At 45.4% G+C, this 21,848-nt stretch overlaps 1 protein-coding gene across 7 annotated transcripts in view; it reads left to right on the top strand.

Moving 5' to 3' along the window:
* Nucleotides 1-21,848, top strand: part of NEO1 (neogenin 1) — a 400,117-nt gene that overhangs the window by 184,716 nt on the left and 193,553 nt on the right. For all 7 annotated transcript variants that reach the window (XM_075006455.1, XM_075006454.1, XM_075006452.1 and 4 more), the window contains exon 5: nucleotides 7,026-7,162. In XM_075006455.1, the coding sequence (XP_074862556.1) occupies nucleotides 7,026-7,162 (137 nt within the window). The remainder of the gene's footprint in view (nucleotides 1-7,025; nucleotides 7,163-21,848) is intronic.

Raw genomic sequence — 21,848 nt, 5'->3', positions numbered from 1 at the left:
AGGACACCAAATGAAATTAATGGGTATCAGGTTTAAAACTAATAAAAGTTCTTCACTCAGCGCATAGTTAACCTGTGGAACTCCTTGCCAGAGAAGACTGTGAAGGCTAGGACTACAACAGAATTTAAGAAAGAGCTAGATAAATTCATGGAGGGTAGGTCCATAAAAGGCTGTTAGCCAAGGGTAGGAATGGTGTCCCTGTCCTCTGATTGTCAGAGGCTGGAGATGGATGGTAGGAGACAAATTGCCTGGTGATTGTCTTTGGTCCACCCCCTCTGGGGCACCTGCCACTGGCCACTGTCAGCAGACAGGCTACTGGGCTGGATGGACCTTTGGTCTGACCCAGTATGGCTGTTCTTATATTCTTATCATCTGCAAACTTTATAAGCGTGCTCTCTATGCCATTATCTAATTTGTTGATGAGGATATTGAACAGAAATTTATCCAGAATTCAGCTCTGCAAAACCCAACTCCTTATGCCCTTCCAGTGTGGCTGTGAACCATTGGGTAACTACTCCCTGAAGACAATTATTCAGCTAGTTGTGCACATGCCTTATAGCCTTCTAGGTTGTATTTTTCTAGTTTTTTGGTAAGGTCATGTGAGACTACAGTAGTCCCTTGAACTATGTGAGGGTTCCGTTCCCACACACCCTCATATACCTTGAATTTTGCGCAAGTTGGTGAGTGGCTTTTTTCCCAAGCGGAATGCACGTTCTGCAACTGGGAAAGCAGCAGGAGCACCTGGAGCTCCTTTTGGAAGGTAAGTTCTAGGGTTGTAGGGCAGTTGGGCGGGGGGGCTAAGCATGGCAGTGGGCTGGGGCTGTGCGGTGGGGAGTTAAGCCTGGGGTGGGTTAGGGCTACAGGGGGGGCGGAGGGGGTGGAGTTAAGCCACAGCAGCGCACATGGGGAAGGGGTGCAGTTGAACCAGCACAGAGAGGTTGAACTGGCGTTTGTGTGTGTGTAGAGGGGGTGATCTGGAGCTGTGGGGGGGGGGGTAGTGAGCTGGAGCCAGGTGTGGGGGTTGAGCTGGTGGGGGCAGGTTAAGCCAGAGCTGCGCACAGGGGGTTTAAATGGGGGTGAGGGGGGTTGTGCTGGAGCTGTGGTCAGGTGGTGAGCCAGTGGGGGTTTGAACCAGGGCCGGTGGGTGGGGTGAACCAGAGCTGGGCATGTGGGGGTGGTGGGTGAGCCAGTGCTGTGTGTGGGTGGTGAATGGGGCAGGGGTGTTGAACCAGGGCCAGGGGGGTTGAGGTAGGCCTGTGGGGAGCAGGATTTTGAGTTGTGCTCAATTTGTGTTAATTGAGTTAAGGCCAACTTCAAATTGCACATTTTGAGGGTTTACTGTACATCAAATGTGATGTTAAAAAACTAGGTATACCACATCTGTCACTTTCCCCGTAACCACAGGCTTGTTGTCCTATCAAAGAAAGTTATTAGGTTGATTTGGTGTGATTTGTTTATAAATCCATACTGTTACTTACCACCTTATCTTCCAGATGTTTGCAAATTGATTTCTTCATTATTTCCTCTGTTAGCCAACTTTTCTGGCTCAGAAGTTAAGCTGAGTGGTCTGTAGTTTCCTGGGTTGTCCTTATTTCCGTTTTTATAGATGGGCACTATATTTGGCCTTGTCCTGTCTTCTGGAATCTCTCCCATTTTCCATGGCTTTTCAAAAATGGCTCATATATCTCCTTGGTCAGCTTGGCTATTTCTACACTACAGCGATCTCTCAACAGAAGTTTCTGTTGGAGAATATCTTCTGACAAAACTTCGGTCGATAGATTGCGGCCGCATACGAAAGCAGATCACTCTGTCAGTTCATTCTGTCGAGAGAGAGCAGCCATACTGACCCACCACTCTCTTTGACAGAATGGCCAACTGGAAGAACAGCAGACAGGGCTGCCCAGTCACCTGCAAACCCTGTCTATCAACTGAGGGCCTACTGGAGCATCCACACAGCTTTTTTGTTGACAGATTCTGTCAAGAAAGGTATTTCAGCTCGTGGGGGAGAGACAGAAGTCTGTTGACAAAAGTGTGCCAACAAAAGTGTTGTGTTTTGTTTATCAAAAGAATGCATTTTTAGTGTAGATGCTTGTGAGTTTTGTTGAGAAATCCAGGGTTTAGTCGATAAAACTCTAGTGTAGATGTAGCCCGTGAGTATTCTAGGATGCATTTCATCAGGCCTTGGTGACTTGAAGGCATATAACTTTTCTGAGTAATTTTTAACTTGTTCCTTTTCCTATTTTAATTTCTGAACTTACGTTTATTTTCTCCAGATTCACAATGCTGGGCATCCAGTCACCTCCAACCTTCTTGGTGATAATCGAAACAAATAAGTCATTGAGCATCTCTGCCATTTCCACATTTTCTGATGCTGTTTTTCCCTTTTTGCTGGGTAGTGGTCCTGTCCAAAATCTTCCTCTACATTCTAATATGTGTATGGAATGTTTTCTTGTTACCCTGTATATCTCTGGCTTGTTTAGTGCTTTTGCCTTTCCAGTTTTTCCCCTGAAGACTTGTGTTATTTTTTATTGATCCTTTGTAATTTGGCCTAGTTTCCACTTTTTTCAAGACTCCTTTTTGATTTTTAGTCTCAGAGGGATAGCCATGCTAGTGTGTAATGTCACAAAAAAAAGGGGGGGGGGCAGTCCTGTAAGCACCTTGAAAACTAATAAACTGTTAGTCTTTAAGGTGCTACAAGACTGCTTGTGTTTTTATTTTGTTGGTTTGTTTTTTTTTAAGATCATTCAAGATCTCCTGGTTAAGTCGGGTGGACACTTCTTCACTTCTCAGACTGCTTATATGTCATACTGAGTGGAATCGTTACTTTTATGCCCTTTAGTTCTCTTTGAAAAATTGCCAGCTGTCTTCAATAGTTTTTCCTTTTAGTTTTGCTTTACATGTGATCTTACTTTCTAGCTCCTTGAGTTTGCTGATGTCTTCCTTCTTGAAACCCATTGTCTTCATTTTGCTGTCTCTCTCTTATCATTCCTTAGAATCATCAACTCTTATTTCATGATCACTTCCACTCAAGCTGCCTTCCACTTTTAAATTCTCCACCAGTTCCTCCCTATTTGTTAAAACCAAATCTAGAACAATCTCCCCGTTAGTTTTTTTCCACCTTCTGAAATAAAGAATGGTCTTCAGTACATTACAAGAACTTGTTGCTTTGTTACTTATCCATGTGATTTCTGGATAGTTGAAATCCCATATCACCACCAAGTCCTGTGCTTTGGATGATTTTGTTAGTTGTTTTCAAAAAAAGGTTCATCCACCTCTTCTTCTTGGTTAGGTGGTCTGTAGTACGCCCCTACTGTGATTCACCCTTGTTTTTTTACACCTTTTATCATTGTCTAGAAACTCTCAAGAAGCATGTTAGCTATGTCCATCTCAACCTCAGTCCAAGTGTATGCATTTTTAATATATAAGACAACATCTCCTTCCTTTTCCCCTTCCTGAGCAAGCTGTACCCTTCTATACTAATATTCCAGTCATGTGTATTATCCCACCAAGCCCCTGTGATGCCAACTATATCAAAGTTGTGTTTAGTCAATAGAATTTCAAGTTCTTCCTGCTTAGTCTCCATACTTCTCACATTAGTATCCGGACAACTAAGATACTGACCTGATTTTGCCCCAACAACCAGTTCTGTATTCTCCCCTTTATTCCTGCTATTAAAGCCCTGTCCCCAATTTCTGACTTGTCTCCTAGGTCTCCATGTTTATGATTTACGTATGGCTTTTGGTCATATGTCCCTGTTGAACTTAAAGCTCTCTTCACTAGGTTAGCTAGCCCATGTCCAAAAACTCTCTTTCCCCTTCCTTCGTATGTGGATCTCATCTCTGCTTAGCTGTCCTTCTTGCAGGAACAGCAATTTGTGGTTAAGGAATCCAAAGCTTTCCTGGCAACACCATCTTTGCAACCAGGCATTCTCCTCTAGGATGCATCTTTCTGCGTGGGCCTCTACCTTTGACTGGAATGATCAAAGAAAACACCACCTGCACTCCAGATTCCTTCACCCATATTTACAGAGCTCTGTGGTCACTTCTCATCTGCTCAGGGTCACACCTTGCAGTGCCATTATTGCCCACATGGATGAGTAGCAAGGAGAAGTATTCAGAGGGCTGGATGATCCTTGACAGTAACTCCACAACATCTTAGATGCAGGCCCCTGGCAGGCACCATATCTCTCAGGATGTCATGTTAGGGTGACAGATGGGTGACTCCTCAGAAGAGAGTATCTGAGCACCATGACCTATGTTTCTTCTCAAGTGGTGGCTGTAGACCTCCCAGCTGTTGGAATACATGGCTTCTCCTCAACCTTAGGCAATAATTCCTCATATCTTGTTGCCAGGACAAGATAACAGCTCTTCAGCACTATGGCGAGTGGGTTGGGAGCAGGGGTGGAGCACTGTCTGCTTCCAGAAGTAACCAATTGCTGGCGTCCTCCCTGTGGCAGAGCTATCTGCTCCCTCAGAGTTATAGTGACAGTTTTCTGTAGTTGAATAGATTCTTCAGCCTTTGGTGTTTCCACACGAATACTCTCAAGGAACTCCTCATGGACATGGATGCCTAGCAACCACCTCCTGTAGCCCTCCCACCTGTTTACGGAAAGATTTCAACAATAAGCACCTTCCATATTGGCTGGTCTCCCCAGCTTGGGTTTCTGTAAGTCGGGAAAGGCAGGTCACAGTCTTGGCAAAACCACACCCAGATCTGGGCGGAGGCATCCATGGTCAGGTGGTCTTTCTAGCTGCTGGTGCCGGCAGAGGAGACAGGAGAAATGTTGGTACAGGCAATGCAGCACTTCCTAAGCATACTGGTAGTACTAGGACTGCCTCTTACAAACTTCCCTGTTCACTAGCTCCCCCTAGTCACTTAGGTTCTGGCTTTTAAGACCGTCTCTCCTCGGTCTGCCCTACACCCTGACTAACCCCACAGGGGGCAGGTGATCACAAGACTGATGAAGGGAACAAAGGCTCAGACAGCCCATGGATGCACAATCACAATTGACTCAATAACTGAAATATTCTAGAATATTCAGTTTTACTGTGTTGTAATCCAGCCAAAATTGTGTGAAAGGAACCCCTGGAGAAGAAAGTGGCAATTTTTAACAGGTTATAACTCAGCTAAACCTAAATGGAATTTCAGGAGACAAAGAAAAAAATTACTGTTCTAGCCTGAGAGCTTTATGTCTGCAGGATTTTAAAGTCCTGTTGCAAATATAGGCGTTTGAGCATCTGCAAAAAAGATCACAAGCATAATTCATAGCAGAAAGCGTTGGGGTAACCAAATGTAAGAGTTGCTATAGCTTCTCCTATAGTATTTGCCTGTGCAAATACAATATTTAAGTTCAGCACTTAGTAAATGTATTCTTCTACCAAGGTTCTCTGCGATATAAACATGGCACTGTGTAACATGAACTGGGGTAATTTTTTTTTCAACATTCTTTGGTAACTTTCCAACAGTGAGTTTGAGCTGAATATAACTCGCACATGCAGTAAACTCTTGCATATCCAGCATCTCCAGGACCTGTACGTTGCTGGGTAGTCAAATATTCTGGATAATCAAGAGGTATACCTAGCAATGCATAACACTGAAAAAAACAAGATTAGATATTAAGAAACAAACAAAATGTATGCAGAGCACTTTATTTACCACCAGCAGTATTGTACACTGTAAACTTACACTGTATTTGCTGTATTTATTTGTATTTACTTTCACTATACTGTACTTGTGGAAAATGTAACTTAAATTTACATATGGTTAAAATACCAATTATTTGAAAGTTCTGGATGACAGAATGCTGGTTAAGACAGAATTTACTATATATAAATATGAGCAGTTTTGCTACTTAATCTGGTATTTTACCTTTTGGCACATCCCTGAACCAAACCAGTACTTGCTTTGTATTTAAATTTTCAATCTCTCAGAAAGCTAGCTTGGGCAAAAGCAGTTTCAGTGAATAACAGTGAGGAAATGGGATGCAGATAATAAGCTGGTATTTTTCACAGGAAGGGTATTTTTGTATTAAGCACACACCAAGCACTCAGGAAGATATATTGATTGGATATTTAAATGACTCATGATGACCCTATTTAAAAAGTCAAAATAGAAAAAGGCTTTTTGTATACTTGCCCTCCACCACAAAAAAATCAGTTATAAAGTTTGGTATTGGAACATTTGCATATGTGCCTTCCCCTGTAGGGGTGTTTAGCTGTCAGGGCAGCCCAGACACCACCTGCTGTCATGCAAGTATATGAAAGCAGAGCCTCCCCAACCTTCTCATTGCTAGGACACTACAACTATGATATCCTTCTCCAGTTTGAAACACAAGAATTGCTACTGAGCAGCCAGAAGTCACTCTGGTGGTTTCTCCAACAAAACACACAGTCAGAATCCTATTGTGTTCTCTTCATCATTGCCTGGTAAGAATGTTGTGAAGCAGTTCACCACCACCAGAGGACCATAGGGTTCATCAAGACCTATGAGGAGAGGCTGAGCAAATGGGCTTATTTAGTCTGCAGAAGAGATGAGTGAGTGTGGATTTGTTAAAGGGTGGAGCCAGACTGTTCTCGGTGGTGGCAGATGATAGAAGCAGCAGCAATGATTTCCAGTTACAGTTCTGGAGCTCTAGGTTGGATATTAGGAAAAACAGTTTCATCAGGAAGGTGATGTTGCCTAGGGAGGTGGTAGAATCTCCATTCTTAATGGTTTTTAAGGCCAGGCTTGTCAAAGCTCTGGGTAGTTTAGTTTGGGTTGGTCTTGCTTTGAGCAGGGAGTTGGATTTAGATGACCTCATCTTCTATATTTCTAAGATCTCCTGAGAATGGGGTCCTGTGTTCTGGATATGCAGTCAAGGAAGTCTAGTTAAAAACAAACCATCCATCTAGAAAACCTAGACGTGATCAGCCATTTTTTTAGTGTAATTGGTAGTTTTATTTGGAGATCTTGCGTATTTCCTTCTATCAGCACTCCATATCAGTGAGTTTGTTTGCTACATTACCTATATGTCCTGTCTTGCACAGCTCTGAAAGATTTCTGTTGCTGGCGGGAGGGACCCTACAGATCAGTGATATCACAGAAGATGATGCTGGGACATATGCCTGCATTGTGGATAATGGGAATGAAACAATTGAAGCTCAAGCAGATCTTACAGTTCAAGGTATGTTGAGTATTTAGTTTAAGGACTGATTTTCAAGTGTGTTGAATATATTCAGTGGTTTGTTCTTGCATGGTTATTTCAAGACTTGACTTCAAAAGGATTGACATTTTTGACCTCTTTATAAAACAAACAACCAAAAAAAACCCCAAACACAAAAACAATAAATCAACAATTTGAGTTGGTTTCTTATACATGTCACATGTTTGTACTTATATATTTTTACTCTTTGTATTGCTCATAATACCACAAACACTCCAGCCATTATTTTTTTACACATTTGTATGAGACACATTAAAGGCAAATGCACAGATCAGAGGATGATGACGACAAAATTAAATGTTTGGCATCATAAGCTTTCTTTAAGAGATTGGTCTCTAGTTTATTGGGACTAAATGTTGACCTACTTCTGTAATTACTTTCTAGGTTTTACCAAAAAGGATACTGTCACAGGTATTTGTCATAACCCTTCAAGATGATATTGTGTTAGGGTAACACACTGGAAAAATATAAAACAGAAATAAGTTTACCTAATGTCCTCTCCTCTTGTGTACATGAAATTTACATGGAAGAACAATGAGAAGTCCTGTGGCACCTTCTAGACTAACAGATATATTGGCGCATAAGCTTTCGTGCTCCAATATATCTGTTAGACTATAAGGCTCTATTGGACTTCTTATTGTTTTTGCAGATAGAGACTAACTCGGCTACCCCTCTAATATTTACATGTAAGGTTTCTCTCAAATGCTATTTTTAAAATAGAAACACCGTAAATATATAGGTTTTAAAGTAGGGCTGTCAAGCAGTTGAAAAAAATTGTGATTAACTACATGATTAAGAACATAAGAATGGCCATACTGGATCAGACCAAAGGTCCATCCAGCTCAGTATCCCGTCTGCCGACAGTGGCCAATGCCAGGTGCCCCAGAGAAGGAGAACAGAAGACAATGATCAAGTGATTTATCTCCTGCCATCCATCTCCTGCCCTTATACTGAAGGCTAGGGCACCATACTTTACCCCTGGCTAAGAGCCATTTATGGACCTAACCTGCAAAAATTTATTGAGCTCTTTTTTAAACCCTAATAGAGTCCTGGCCTTCACAGCCTCCTCCGGCAAGGAGTTCCACAGGTTGACTGTGCGCTGTGTGAAGAAAAATTTCCTTTTATTAGTTTTGAACCTACTACCCATCAATTTCATTTGGTGTCCCCTAGTTCTTGTATTATGGGAAAAGGTAAATAATTTTTCTATATTCACTTTCTCCACACCATTCATGATTTTATATACCTCTATCATATCGCCCCTCAATCGCCTCTTTTCCAGACTGAAAAGTCCCAGTCTCTCTAGCCTCTCCCCATGTGGGACCCGTTCCAAACCCCTAATCATCTTAGTCACCCTTTTTCTGAACCTTTTCTAATGCCAATATATCTTTTTTGAGGTGAGGAGACCACATCTGCACGCAATACTCAAGATGTGGGCGTACCATAGTTTTATATAGGGGAAGTATGATATATTTTGTCTTATTATCTATCCTTTTTTTAATAATTCCTAACATCCTATATGCTTTACTAACTGCCGCTGCACACTGCGTGGATGACTTCAGAGAACTATCCACTATAACTATAACCCCACTGCAAACAAAATAGAATACCATTTAATTAAATATTTTGGGTGTTTTCTACATTATTCAAATATATTGATTTGAATTACCACACAGAATGCAAAGTGTACAGTACGCATTTATTTATTACTTTTATTTCAAATATTTGCACTGTAAAAGAAAAGAAATAACATTTTGCAATTCAGTGTACTGTAGTGCAATCTCTATCATGAAAGTTGAACTTACAAATGTACAGTTATGTACAAAAATACTTGCAGTCAAAAATAAAACAATGTAAAACTTAAAAGCCTGTAAATCCACATAGTCCTATTTTTTGTTCTGCCACTCTCAGGCAAACCAGTTTACATTTGCGGGAGAAAAGTACTGCCCTCTTCTTGTTCCTCATGCCACCTGAAAGTGAAGAGGCATTCACATAGCACTGTTGCAGACACTATTGCAAGATATTTACATGCCAGATGTGCTCAAGCTTCGTATGTCCCTTCATGCATCAAACACCATTCCAGCGAACATGCTGATGACAGTTTGTGTTCAAAACAGTCCAGTGCAGTGCACGCTGATGCATGTTAGTTTTCAATTATCTGAGTCAAATGCCCCCCAGCAAAATGTTGATTTACGTTTTTGGTGGTTCAGGTTCTGTAGTTTCCACATCAGTGTGTTCCTACTTGACTTCTGAAAGACTACTCCACTTCTCCTCAGATTTTGGATGGCACTTCAGGTTCTTCTTTGAGTGATTTCTCATGCCTGTTTAACTTGGGTGTATGTGCTCACCACATGCACTGGTGCCGAAAGGTTTTCTCTCAGCAGTATGCGGAGGGGATGGGCTCTGGTGACTTCTGGAGTAGAGTGCACATGCCAGTTTGAACTTGTCTTCCTCTTGTTTTTTATTGTATACACAGTTTCTCTCTAGTTCTACTTTTCACGATGTTTAGAAACTTAGTAGGTCTTGGACAGGACTTCATCTCAGGACAGGGTATGCCCTGGTCCACATGTGTTAATCCTTATGATTGCTGTAAGAGGTCTGTCCCCATTAGTGGTCCACGTAACAGTTGTTTATGGTGCTTTGGCAAAGCGTACATTAGTATTAAGTGCAAAATTCAAAAAAACACTTTTTCTTAGTACATTGTTATTCTGCAGTTGCTATTATAATTGAAATATTTGACTACAATCTCCCCTAATTAAAACATGCTCTGTTTTTCCATTAACATTTCAAGATGGTAATTCACTGAGTTGTTCTAGACCTGCTCTTAGAAGGGTTAGACAGAAAGATATTGTTTCACAATGTTGGGACTATTGAAGGGGATTACTCTTCTAAAAGATTCTTAACTGAGATCTCTCCTGAAGTACAATGGCAATAGATGCCAGCCAGTAGGAATTTTCAGACAGCTGCTGGTAAGTTACCAACACCACTAGATTGAGCCTGTTAAATTTTGAGTGTAAAAGCAAGACGATTGTTAGAGGTATAACGTGATGGTGCTTATATTTGTTAAGGACTAACAGTATCTTACAATATACAGCACAGGCACTGACTTCCCTCTAGGCAGCGCCTGGTTGACCCCTCCCCTTTTCTCCCATTCCCACTTCACCACTTCCCCCACTTCCTTGTCCCACTTCTCTCCACCGCTGCCCTGCCTCCATTCTGTTTCTCCAAGCCACCATCCTTCCTCTTCTTCTCCTGCTCCATGTCCCTGGTCCTCCCTTCCCTCCCAGAACACACTAAACACAGTGGAACAGTTGCCTGTGGCTGGTAGGAGGGGAGGTGGAGGAAGTGAGTATCAGGGCCGCTGGTGAGTGAAAGGTTCTGGGAGGAGCTTGGCTGACAGCAGTTTCTGAGTACCTGCTATTTTTTCCCTGTGGGTGCCTAAAGCACCCACAGAGTCATCACCTGTTCTGTACAGGACACAAAATGAAGGCTGGCATACCCTGCAAATCCTACATTTCTGGAAATCTAGAAGATGAGATGCACTCAGAAGTTCAGATGTTGAGGAATGTCTTTTTTTTTTTTTTTTACTGTTTGGTTAGTGTGTGGATATTGCAGAAGCTAATCTTTCTGAGAGGAAATTGAAAAGCTGGGGAAGTGGTGGTTTAGGAAGTAGGCCCAATTTTTCACACTTGGTATAAGGTCATCCTGTCCATATTTGTCTTTTTTGCACTGGGACAGTGTTTGATATGAATAGTAGCTCACAAGAATGGCGAGAGCAAGTGGATTCTGAGGTTGAGCTTGAAGAGTGCATTTGTCAAAGTGGATTAGCTCCCAGTGAAAGAGGATATAGTTCAGTGTCTGGAAAGATTTAGTACAAAGTCAGATTTCTCTTAACTATATGAATGTTGTTTTTTCATTTTCCTGTCAGCAGGAGGAATGGTGCTATGTATTCAGGTTTGTTGTAGCAATATCATGGTAGGTTATGGGTACTGGAAAAAACTGGTTTAATCTCAACCAACTAATGAATATATCTGTTGGATTTCCTCTGAGTGAAAGAGGTGGTGGTGAAAGAAATGCTGGGCAAACAAGTGGTAACTGTATTTGAAATTCAGTCTGTTGACTTTTGTTCAATTTACACACACATATCAGGAAGAGCCAGGGTGCTCGTTTGATGCTGACAAGGTTACAAGTTCATTCTTCATCTGGGAGTCATTTATAGTTTGTTGCTGTATCTGGACCCCTTGGGATTTCCGCAAATGTTGTGACACAAGTTAGACTGCTGTTACAGCTTCCTGTCCTCTGCCTTGGTACTTGGTGTAGATGATGAGTTTCAAGGGAGTTTCCCCATCTATTGAAATGTTACTGCAGTTTCCATTGATCCACAAATAATTTTCATTTTTCTAGAGTAAATTATATAAATTGATTAGCTGGCATTAGAAGTCCTTTCACTTAAAATGAAATACTGTAGGTTTTATATTTTTTCAGGTTAAGATTGCTACATTCATAGTATTATCTTAATTTCCATCTCTTATCATAGATTTCTAGTGTTACAGGAAATGAGCCTTTGAGTGTTTTAGGAGAGCATTCAGCATCGATATTAAATGCCATACACTTTGTGTTATACTGATATATTAAAATCAGGAAAAAACAGTTTAAAGGGAACTCTTTATTTAAGGTGTTACTTAATGGTGATAAACTTGAGGTACTGTGTGTTAGTACGGTGTTTTCCAAATTTTTTTGGCCATGGAATGCTTTTAAGCTCAAAAGAATTTTGCAGAACCCCTAATAACAGTCTTATATATGGAGCTGAAAAAGCAAACCACAAATAAGTATAATAATAAACAAATGCTAAACAAGATAACGGAGATCAACATTTAGTTTAATTGCACGTACTTAAAAACAAAAATCACTTCTAATGCGTGCAAAAATAAAGCTCAAAAACTAATATGCATTATATTGGCAGTTTTCAACATGAAGAGTGGTTTTTCTTTTCATGGCAAATTCTTTTTATGTTTGGTTTAATACTGGAAAGTTGGATTTACATATCTGGTGTGGCCAGTCAGTTTCTGTATTTCGTTTTTGTTGCGGCATAATTGGAGAACCCAGCTTTGCACAAGTACGTGCTGGCGAAGGTTAACGACTGAAGAATTGCACATCTTGGTAAATCTGAGTATTCTTGATGTAAGCTGCCCGGAATGATCTACGCTTCCTGAGGGTGAGTGCAGGGATTTACGGTGGTATATAATATGCAGTTGCACCACTTACTGACTGTGCGTGCAGCGCTGAGTGCGTACATCATCATCCCCACTCTCTAGCTAAACTGACATTACACAGGAACACTTCTCATGGCAAATACAAATGAAAATGGTTTTTAATGAAATTCATAAATGCTTAAATATTAATTAAATACTAATTAATTAAATAGTATTTTAAATATTTAAATGTTATTTAATTAATTAAACATTAATTTAAATATTAATGTTGTGGAATTTTATCCTGGAACCCTTGTTTTCACTTTGCAGAACCCTGGGGTTCCACGGAACACCATTTGGGAAAATCTGTGTTAGAATATGGCACATGGGCTAATTACTGTCAGCATAAATAGTACAGAAAAATCAAGCAATCTCAGGAAAGATGTGCTGGGGGGAGGACAGAGAATTAGCGTGTCCTGAATGGTGAAATCTAGATTCTTCTTCGAGTGGTCCCCATAGGTGCTCCACATCAGGTGTCGGACTTGCCCCGGCACCACAGTTTGGAGATTTTCAAGCTGTAGTTATATCGCGCATGTGCAGGAGTGTTCTGGGCCCTTCACTTGATTTTAGTCGTGTGTGACCTGGTCCACGCCACTTCCTTTCAACTGCCAGCAGCTGCAGATAGACTTTGCTTGTGTTCCAATGCATGCCTGAAAGCAAAGATGAATTTGCCTGTTAATAGTTTGTCTTTTACCTTTCTCAATGTTTTAAAATTTTTACTGTACATAGCTTAAAAAAAAGGGGGGGAGAGAGAAAAGCAGAGAGAAAGGAGACGTTACAAAACTAATTTGAGTTACTTAAGAGTTACTTAGAAGTTGTTCTTATCGACCGTTAACTGCTGTTCACTATTATTAAGTACTGTTAAATACTGTTCATTGTTCGTTTAAAAATGAAGAAGAAGAAAAAGAAAAGAAAATGCCTGCAGTGGGCTTTAAAAAGTGCAGTTCATGCCGTGAGTCCATGCTGGCCTCTGATGGCCACAACAAAGGCATCTGCTGCCTGGGGATATCCCCCCTGCTTTAAACTCACTGCAAGGGCTCAAAAGGCTAGAGAGATGAGGCTAAAGATGATTCTTCTTCGAGTGTCCCCGTGGGTGCTCCACATTAGGTGTCCGGCTCGCCCGGCGCCGCAGATTGGATCTTCCAAGCAGTTTCTGCTGGACCGCGCATGCGCCGGTGCGCACCGCTCCCTTGCGCGCTCCTGGCCACGTGCGCGATCCGGTCACCGCCAGTTCCTCTTAACCGCCGTCGGCTGCAGACGAAATCCAACTAGGCTACGGCCAAGTTAGCGTATTCAATGGTCTTAACTGTTTTTCTTTAAAGTTTTCAAGTTCTTAGGGTACTGTTAAGTTAGCCAGTTGTTATTTTGTTGTTTTCAAAAAAAAAAAAAAAAACCAAACAACAAGCGGGATGGCATTCAGTCCAGTCCTAGTAACAAGCGGAGCACCGGAGGCCAGGAGCCTAGGACCATTAGCCCTCCTGCCGTGGCAGGCTATCGGAGAGGGGGAAAACAGCAGAGAGAAGGTGCTAAGTACCCCATTAACAACTGAAAGACTCACCAACAATGTCCTCTTCAGGATTCAAGAAATGTGAGTCTTGCCGAGAGGCAATGCCAGCATCTGATGGGCACAGTCACTGCATAAGGTGCCTGGGGGAGTCCCATGTCACGCAGAAATGCTCCTTCTGTGCAAAATTAACAGCCAGAGCAAGGAAGGACAGGGAGATGCGGCTTAAAATGTTGCTCTTCGACAAGGCCCTCCAGCCAAACATGCCGGAGCGGCTGCAGCAGGAGGGACCCTCTGGGGCCCATAAAAGGAAAGCCGCCTCCCTCACCCCATCAGTGCAAAAACGGAGGAAAGTCTCCCCAGCCCGATCCCTGCCGGCAGCAACAGCGAGCGGGACGGGAGGAGCGCACAGCCCCCAGCAGCAGCAACAGCGGATCGGGGGCGGCACGGAGAGCCACGTGGAGGCGGCTCAGCCTCCGATAATCAAACAGCCGCCCCGCACCGCAGGCAGGGCGGCGGCTAAACAAGCGCCGGTACCGGCGGCACCGCAAGCAGCGGCACTGACCCCCGGGGAACCGGCGGTGCAGAGCGCGCAGGCACGCAGCCTGCAGGCACCGGAGGACACCGCCCATAAGCATGCCGACCGCGGCGCGGACGGGACCGAGATCCCCTACACGTCAGGGGGCGGAGCTACCCCCTCAAGGGAGGGGGAAGGCTGCACACAAAACAAGGCACCGCAGCCCCTCTCCAGACAGGGCTGCAGAGTTGCTTTCTCTCAGCCCTCCGCTCATGCTGCAGACTCCAACTAGAAGGCAGGGGTCCCCCCTAGCCTACCCAGAGCCCCCGTCTCCATTTTTACAACCAGCCTCGCCCTGGCTGGGACCACCTCCACCCTTCCTGGGGTTTGAGCCGCTGGAGTACTATCACAAATCGCTCTCTCCAGTGTCCCAGGTGTCTCGGCGATCTCGCTCCCCCAGACGCAGAGGGTATGCACCACGGGAGTGGGCTAGGTCACCTTCCCAAGAACAGTGCCCATGCTGCCATGGTCGCCCTTATCACGCGGGGCATAGACACCACCGGCAATCTACCAGGGAAAGATCCCCACAGACGGTCCCGTATACCCGAGGGCAATCGCGAACGGGGACAGAGACTCAAGTATCTCAGGGGGAACTGGTTATGGAACCCCGAGATTTTCCCTTGCAAGCTTCCAGCGAGCGGATGTACCATCACCAACAGGAACCGGAAGGGTCCAGAGAGGCGTACCCTAGTGGTTCCTCGCTCTCCTCCCCGGACGAGGCTACGGCCCCAGGGGACGTCCATCCTCCGGACGATCTCAAACAGTTTCAAGAGCTGTTTAAGAGGGTGGCCTTCACGCAAGGCATCCAGACAGCAGAAGTGCAAGAGAAACACCATAAGCTCCTCAAAAATCTGAGACCTCCGGCCTCCTCCAAAATAGCAATACCGCTTGATGAAGCAATCTTGGAGTCCGCCACTATGATATGGCAGACCCCTACGACTATTCCGCCTGTCCACAAGAGAGCGGATAAGAAATACTTCGTGCTGGCGAAGGGCATGGAATTCCTGTTCAGCCACCCACAACCAAATTCCTTGGTGGTGGAGTCATCGCAACAAAGATCAAAGACATCTCAGTTCAAGACGGGGGGAACAGACAAAGATGCCAAGAAGCTAGAGCTGTTCGGCAGAAAGGTCTACTCCTCCTCCACTCTACTGTTGCGAATGGCAAATTACGCAGCGCATCTAGCGAACCATAATTTCGACAACTACACTAGGTTAACCTCCCTCATGGACTCGCTTCCAGAGGACAAGAAACCGGTGCTCAAGGCCATCGTGCAAGAAGGCTACGCGGCCTCGAGGACAGGAGTTCAGATCGCCCTGGATGTTGCGGACACAGCAGCATGCTCCGCAGCTACGGCAGTGGTGATGCGAAGGGAGTCCTGGCTCCAGGTTTCGGGTATACCGAGGGATCTGCAGGCAAAGATAGTCGATCTTCCCTTCGACTTGCAGAAGCTGTTTGCTGAATCAACTGACTCGGTCCTTCATTCCAGTAAAGATTCAAGAGCCACACTTAGGACCCTGGGGATTTACACCCCTCCATACAGAAAGAAAAAGTACTACCCTCAACAAAGACGGTACCAGTACCAACAACAGCGTCCCCAGTACCACAGGGGTTACGAGCAAGGGCGACATCAACAGCACCAGCAGTACAGAACTCCCAGGCGGCGTTCCCAACAGAGCCGTGCATCCTCGGGGCAGGGCCAAAGGCCACAAGTTTGATACACAGATCCAGGGCTGCGCCATCACTACCATCGCACAAGGTCATCTGAAGCGGTTATTCCACCATCGCCTCCGACCATTCTACGACCAGTGGCAAAGGATCACCACAGACAAATGGGTGCTGGAGATCATAGCCATGGGGTACGCCATCCCCTTCCAGTCGCTCCCACCGCCACGACCTCCACCCAGGCCCCACCTCCAGGAGGCCTCCCACGTAGCGAGACTCAAGCAGGAGGTAGACCATCTCATGCTCATAGGGGCAGTGGAAAGAGTGCCGGAGCAACTGCAAGGGAAAGGGTTCTACTCGAGGTACTTCCTCACGGAGAAAAAGACAGGAGGCTGGAGGCCCATCTTAGATCTTCGAGGCCTCAACTGGTACCTGCTCAAACAATGCTTTCGGATGATCACAATCGCCTCCATCGTTACGGCACTGGACGATGGAGATTGGTTCGCAGCCCTCGACTTACAAGACGCGTATTTTCACATAACTATCCATCCGGCTCACCGACGATTCCTCCAGTTCATGGTAGGCAAAGAACATTTTCAATACAAGGTCCTACCGTTTGGCCTCTCCTCGGCCCCCAGAGTCTTCACCAAGACCTTGGCAGTGGTGTCAGCCTACCTGCACAGACAGGGGGTATTTATATTCCCGTATCTGGACGACTGCCTACTCAAAGGGGCCTCGAAGGAGGAGGTACTACGCATGATACGCGTCACAGCAGGCACGTTCTCTTCGCTCGGTCTGGTTATCAATCTGGCAAAATCAAAGATAGACCCCACACAGGACATAGAGTTCATAGGGGCACGCATAAATTCTATTACAGTGAGAGTGTATCTAGCAGAGACTCGCTTTCGGGCCATCGGCTCCCTCGTGCAAGTCATCACCTTCAGCCCTACTTTGCCGGTCCTGACGTGCTTACAGCTGCTGGGCCACATGGCAGCAGCGACGTTCATAGTACAGAACGCCAGGTTACACATGCGCAGCATGCAGCACTGGCTGGTGAGCGTCTACAAACCGGCAGCACACACCGTTCACAGGGTGGTGTCGCCCACAGCAGAGGTGCGCAAATCCCTGCAATGGTGGGTAAACCCCAAGAACTTGCTAACAGGGGTACCCTTCCACCAACGACAAATATCGGTTTTTCTTACTACAGATGCCTCCCTCGTAGGGTGGGGAGCACACATGGGCGAAGAGGTGACTCAAGGGCTGTGGTCCTCCACGGAGCAGTCACTGCACATAAATATACTGGAGCTCAGAGCAGTGTTCAACGCCTGCAGACGCTTTTGAGACCATATACAAGGCAAAGTAGTCGGGATCAGTACAGACAATACTTCCACCATGTTTTATATAAATCGGCAAGGAGGAGCTCGGTCCCGTGTCTTATGTGCGGAAGCAGTCCGGTTATGGAACTGGTGCATCGCCAACAATATAATCTTGAAAGCCTCGTACTTACCAGGCGCTCCCAATGTGAAGGCAGACCAGCTGAGCAGGCGTTTCGCACTCACGCACGAGTGGCAGATCCGTCCCGATCTGCTACGACCGATTTTTCACGCATGGGGTTTTCCCCAGATAGACCTGTTTGCCACTCAACACCACAAGAAGTGCCCACGATTCTGCTCCAGGGCAGGACTGGGATGGGGGTCCTTGGGGGACTCATTCGCGATCTCCTGGAGGGGCCCCCTGCTTTACGCCTTTCCTCCCACAGTGCTGATCCGCAAAGTCTTGCAGAAAGCCAGGAGGGAAGGAGCCCGAAAGATCCTGATAGTCCCAACGTGGGATCGACAGCAATGGTTCCCCCTACTCCTGCGCATGTCAGACTGTCCACCAATGCCCCTTCTGGTGGCACCAGATCTGCTCACGCAAGCCCAGGGGACCATGGTGCATCCGCACCCCCAAGGCCTGCGACTACAAGCGTGGTTAATCCATGGCTCAGCTCCCTAGAGAGCACATGTACGGAGGAAGTGCAACAACTCCTAGAAAGTAGCAGGAGGACTTCCACCAGGAAGACCTACAAGCAGAAATGGACTCGCTTCACGGCATGGTGTTCTACCAAACAGCTAGCCCCCCTTTCGATGCCTATACCTGTAATATTAGAGTATTTACTGGACCTCAAGAGAGGAGGACTCTCACTATCCTCATTAAAGGTCCACCTTGCCGCCATTTCGGCATTCAGACACGAAGAGGAAGGGCACACGGTGTTCGCCCATCCCATGGTTACCAGGTTCCTGAAAGGGTTGGTAAACCTATACCCCCCTCGGAAACCGCTTCCACCTTCGTGGAACTTGGACCTGGTGCTTAATGTGCTAACGGGACCACCGTTCGAGCCTTTGGCCACGGTTTCCCTCCGCCTCCTTACCATAAAGATGATCTTTCTTCTCTCAATCACGTCAGCTTGCAGGGTGAGTGAGCTTGCGGCAGTTATGGCAACGCCACCCTGCACTGTTTTTTCCAAGGAGGCGGTAACCATACGGCTGCATCCAGCCTTTGTTCCCAAAGTTTCTTCTGAGGTTCACATTAACGAACCTATTGTTTTACCCTCGTTTTATCCAAAGCCTCATAACTCTAACAAAGAGGCGCGCCTACACCTCCTGTACGTGAGGAGGGCGCCAGCCTTCTATATAGACAGGACCAAGTCCTTCCGGAAAACGGATAGACTCCTAGTCTCTCTCGCTCCCAAATTGAAAGGAGAAGGTCTCTCTTCGCAGAGAATCTCGAAGCCCATCGTATCCTGCATAAAAATGTGCTACGAACTCAAGAAGAGTCCTTTACTGGCCACGCCCAGGGCTCATTCCACTAGGGCGGTGGCGGCATTAACAGCCTTTTTCAAGGGCGTTGTGCTAAAAGACATTTGCAGAGCGGCGACCTGGTCATCCTATGACACCTTCGCCAAACACTACGCCCTTCACAGTGTGTTCCAAGAGGATACCCGTCTCTCGACAGCGGTCCTCTCGGGGATAAGCTGCACATAATCCAATTATCCACCTCCTATCTTGGGTTACTGCTGGGTAGTCACCTAATGTGGAGCACCCACGGGGACACTCAAAGAAGAAAGGTAGGTTACTCACCGTAGTAATGGTGGTTCTTCGAGATGTGTCCCCATGGGTGCTCCACTACCCGCCCATCCTCCCCGCTTCGGATCTCTGTTTAGTGTTTTGCAGGAGCATCCGAGGCGGTTGGTCAAGGAACTGGCGGGGACCGGATCACGCACGTGGCCAGGAGCGCGCAAGGGAGCGGCGCGCACCGGTGCATGCGTGGTCCGTCAAAAACTGCTTGGAAGATCCGATCTGCGGCACCGGGGGAGCCCGACACCTAATGTGGAGCACCCACGGGGATATATCTCGAAGAATCACCGTTACTACAGTGAGTAACCTTTCTTTCTCTTTGATAAGGCTCTTCAGCCTATGATCTCTGAGCTGACACCTGATGAGGGTTTGTCACTACCTCAGAAGCGCAAAGCGGCTTCATTGGCTTCCTCAGGCCCTAAGAAAGAGGTCATCTCCTACTTGATCCTTGCTGGTGTTATCTTTGAGAAGGACAAGTGAAACTGAAAGCCATGATCCCTCTGCATCTAAAGGGGACAAATGACCTAAAGAGCAGAAGTCAGGGACTGTAATGTATGTGCATAGACATGCCTTGGAACCAAGGAATTTGTATGTCTCAAAATGGCTGGCACCAGAAACTGCAGCATCGAGACAATCGTCCCCAGCACCGAGAACATTGGCACTGGAGGACCAGGAACAGAGGCCCATGATACGAAAGACCTCGATACTTGCAGAAACTGCACCAAAAACATTGAAACCTAGTCGGGCACCGACAACATCAAAATCAATGGCACTGACAGATTCCACACTGAGGCCTGCAGTGCCAGCCACATCAGCACCGGTTCCATTGGCAATCTACACTTCAACCTCTCACAGTCACACTGTTCAGGAAGCTAGAACAGCCTCTGACACTTCCATCACCATTTCTCAGACCTCCATCTCCCTGCCTTAGACCTCCTTCTCCTTGGCTCAGGCCTCCATCACCTACTTTACACCAACCATGCCACTTGCGTGAATATTCTTGTCAGATATCTTCATCTCCTCCTCAGTCATCAAGATGAGCTCACTTACCTTACTCCTTCCATCACCATATCTATAGGCGGCACTCGTGATCCCACTTCTCCTCACTGGGATCATGCTTTTGCCATTATCTGTGCTCGTATCATCACGAAGACTATCATCAGGGACATTATTCTCATAGGTACAAGGACAGATCCCCAGAATCGCATCCCTCATATTTATGTTCTACATCTCCACCTCCAAAGAGACACTGATTCTCCTCTTCAAGAGAATGTTCGGAGACAGTGCTCACCACTCCACCAGAACCTATAGAGGAGCAGTTGGAAGAAATTGTGGAGGAATAGACAGAGGCCTATCAAACCGTTTCTTCATCATCTCCAGACAAGGCAGTTGTCCTGGGTGATGTATCCCCTCCTGACAACCTTAAGCAATTTCAGGAGCTCTATAAGAGGGTCACCCAGACACAGGACATACAGGTCACGGAGGTACAGGAAAAACAGCATAGGCTCCTTAAGTACCAAAGGCCTCTGACATCATCCAAGGTAACCAGTCCATTAGATGACTCTATTACAGAGGCTGCAGACAATATTTTGTAGACCCCTGCCTCCATCCCATCAACCAATAAGACTTTTCCTTGCAACAAAGCTCGCTGCCAGCTTTGTCCACATGCCTTTTCTGGAGATACCATTACTGGACCTAACCAGGTTATTCACAGGATCACGGGCACATTCTCATGTTCCTCAGCTAACATCATATATGCCATCATGTGCCAACAATGCCCAGATGCTTTGTATATTGGATGGACTTCAGACTTTCTTAGACAAAGAGTTAATGGGCACAAAACAGACATAAAAACACTCCTGATTCACAAACATGTTAGCCAGCATTTTAATGGAGTGGGCCATTCTGTTAATGACTTAAGAGTTTGCATGTTACTGAAGAAGAATTTTCACAACACTCTGCGTCTGCTCTGGTATGGCTATGGTCTGAAGAAGTGGGTCTGTCGCACGAAAGCTCACCTAATAAATTATTTTGTTAGTCTTTAATGTGCTACTTGACTCCTTTTTTGTTTTGATAGTATATAGACTAGCACAGTTTTCTCTATATTTTTAGTGTATCTTCCCCATACTTACAGTAATCAGTACCTCTAAGACAAAGGTAAGCCTATAAATATTTCCTGGTGTGTAAAGCAGAGGGAAATGGTATGTTTTCACTTTCTGTGCACTTTGTGATCTGAATTACTAATCAGCAAGATAACAGTGGATGAGAAGCTGCATATGAGCCAACAATGTGCCATTTGAGCCAAAAAAGCTAACAGGTGCATTAGTAGGAGCATTGCCAGCAGATCTAGGGAACTGATTATTCCCCTTTATTTGGCACTTGTGAGGCCATATCCCGGGTATTGTATCCAATTCTAGGCCCCTATTACCGAAAGGATATGGATGCACTGGAGAGACAGAGTCCAGTGAAGGGCGAAAAAGATGATTAGTGGCTGGGTCACGTAACTCATGAGTTGAGGCTGAGAGATTTGGGCTTA

Source organism: Carettochelys insculpta, chromosome 12 (assembly GCF_033958435.1).
Source record: "Carettochelys insculpta isolate YL-2023 chromosome 12, ASM3395843v1, whole genome shotgun sequence".
NCBI classification, from domain to species: Eukaryota; Metazoa; Chordata; order Testudines; family Carettochelyidae; genus Carettochelys; species Carettochelys insculpta.
This window is presented reverse-complemented; position numbering and strand designations above follow the sequence as displayed.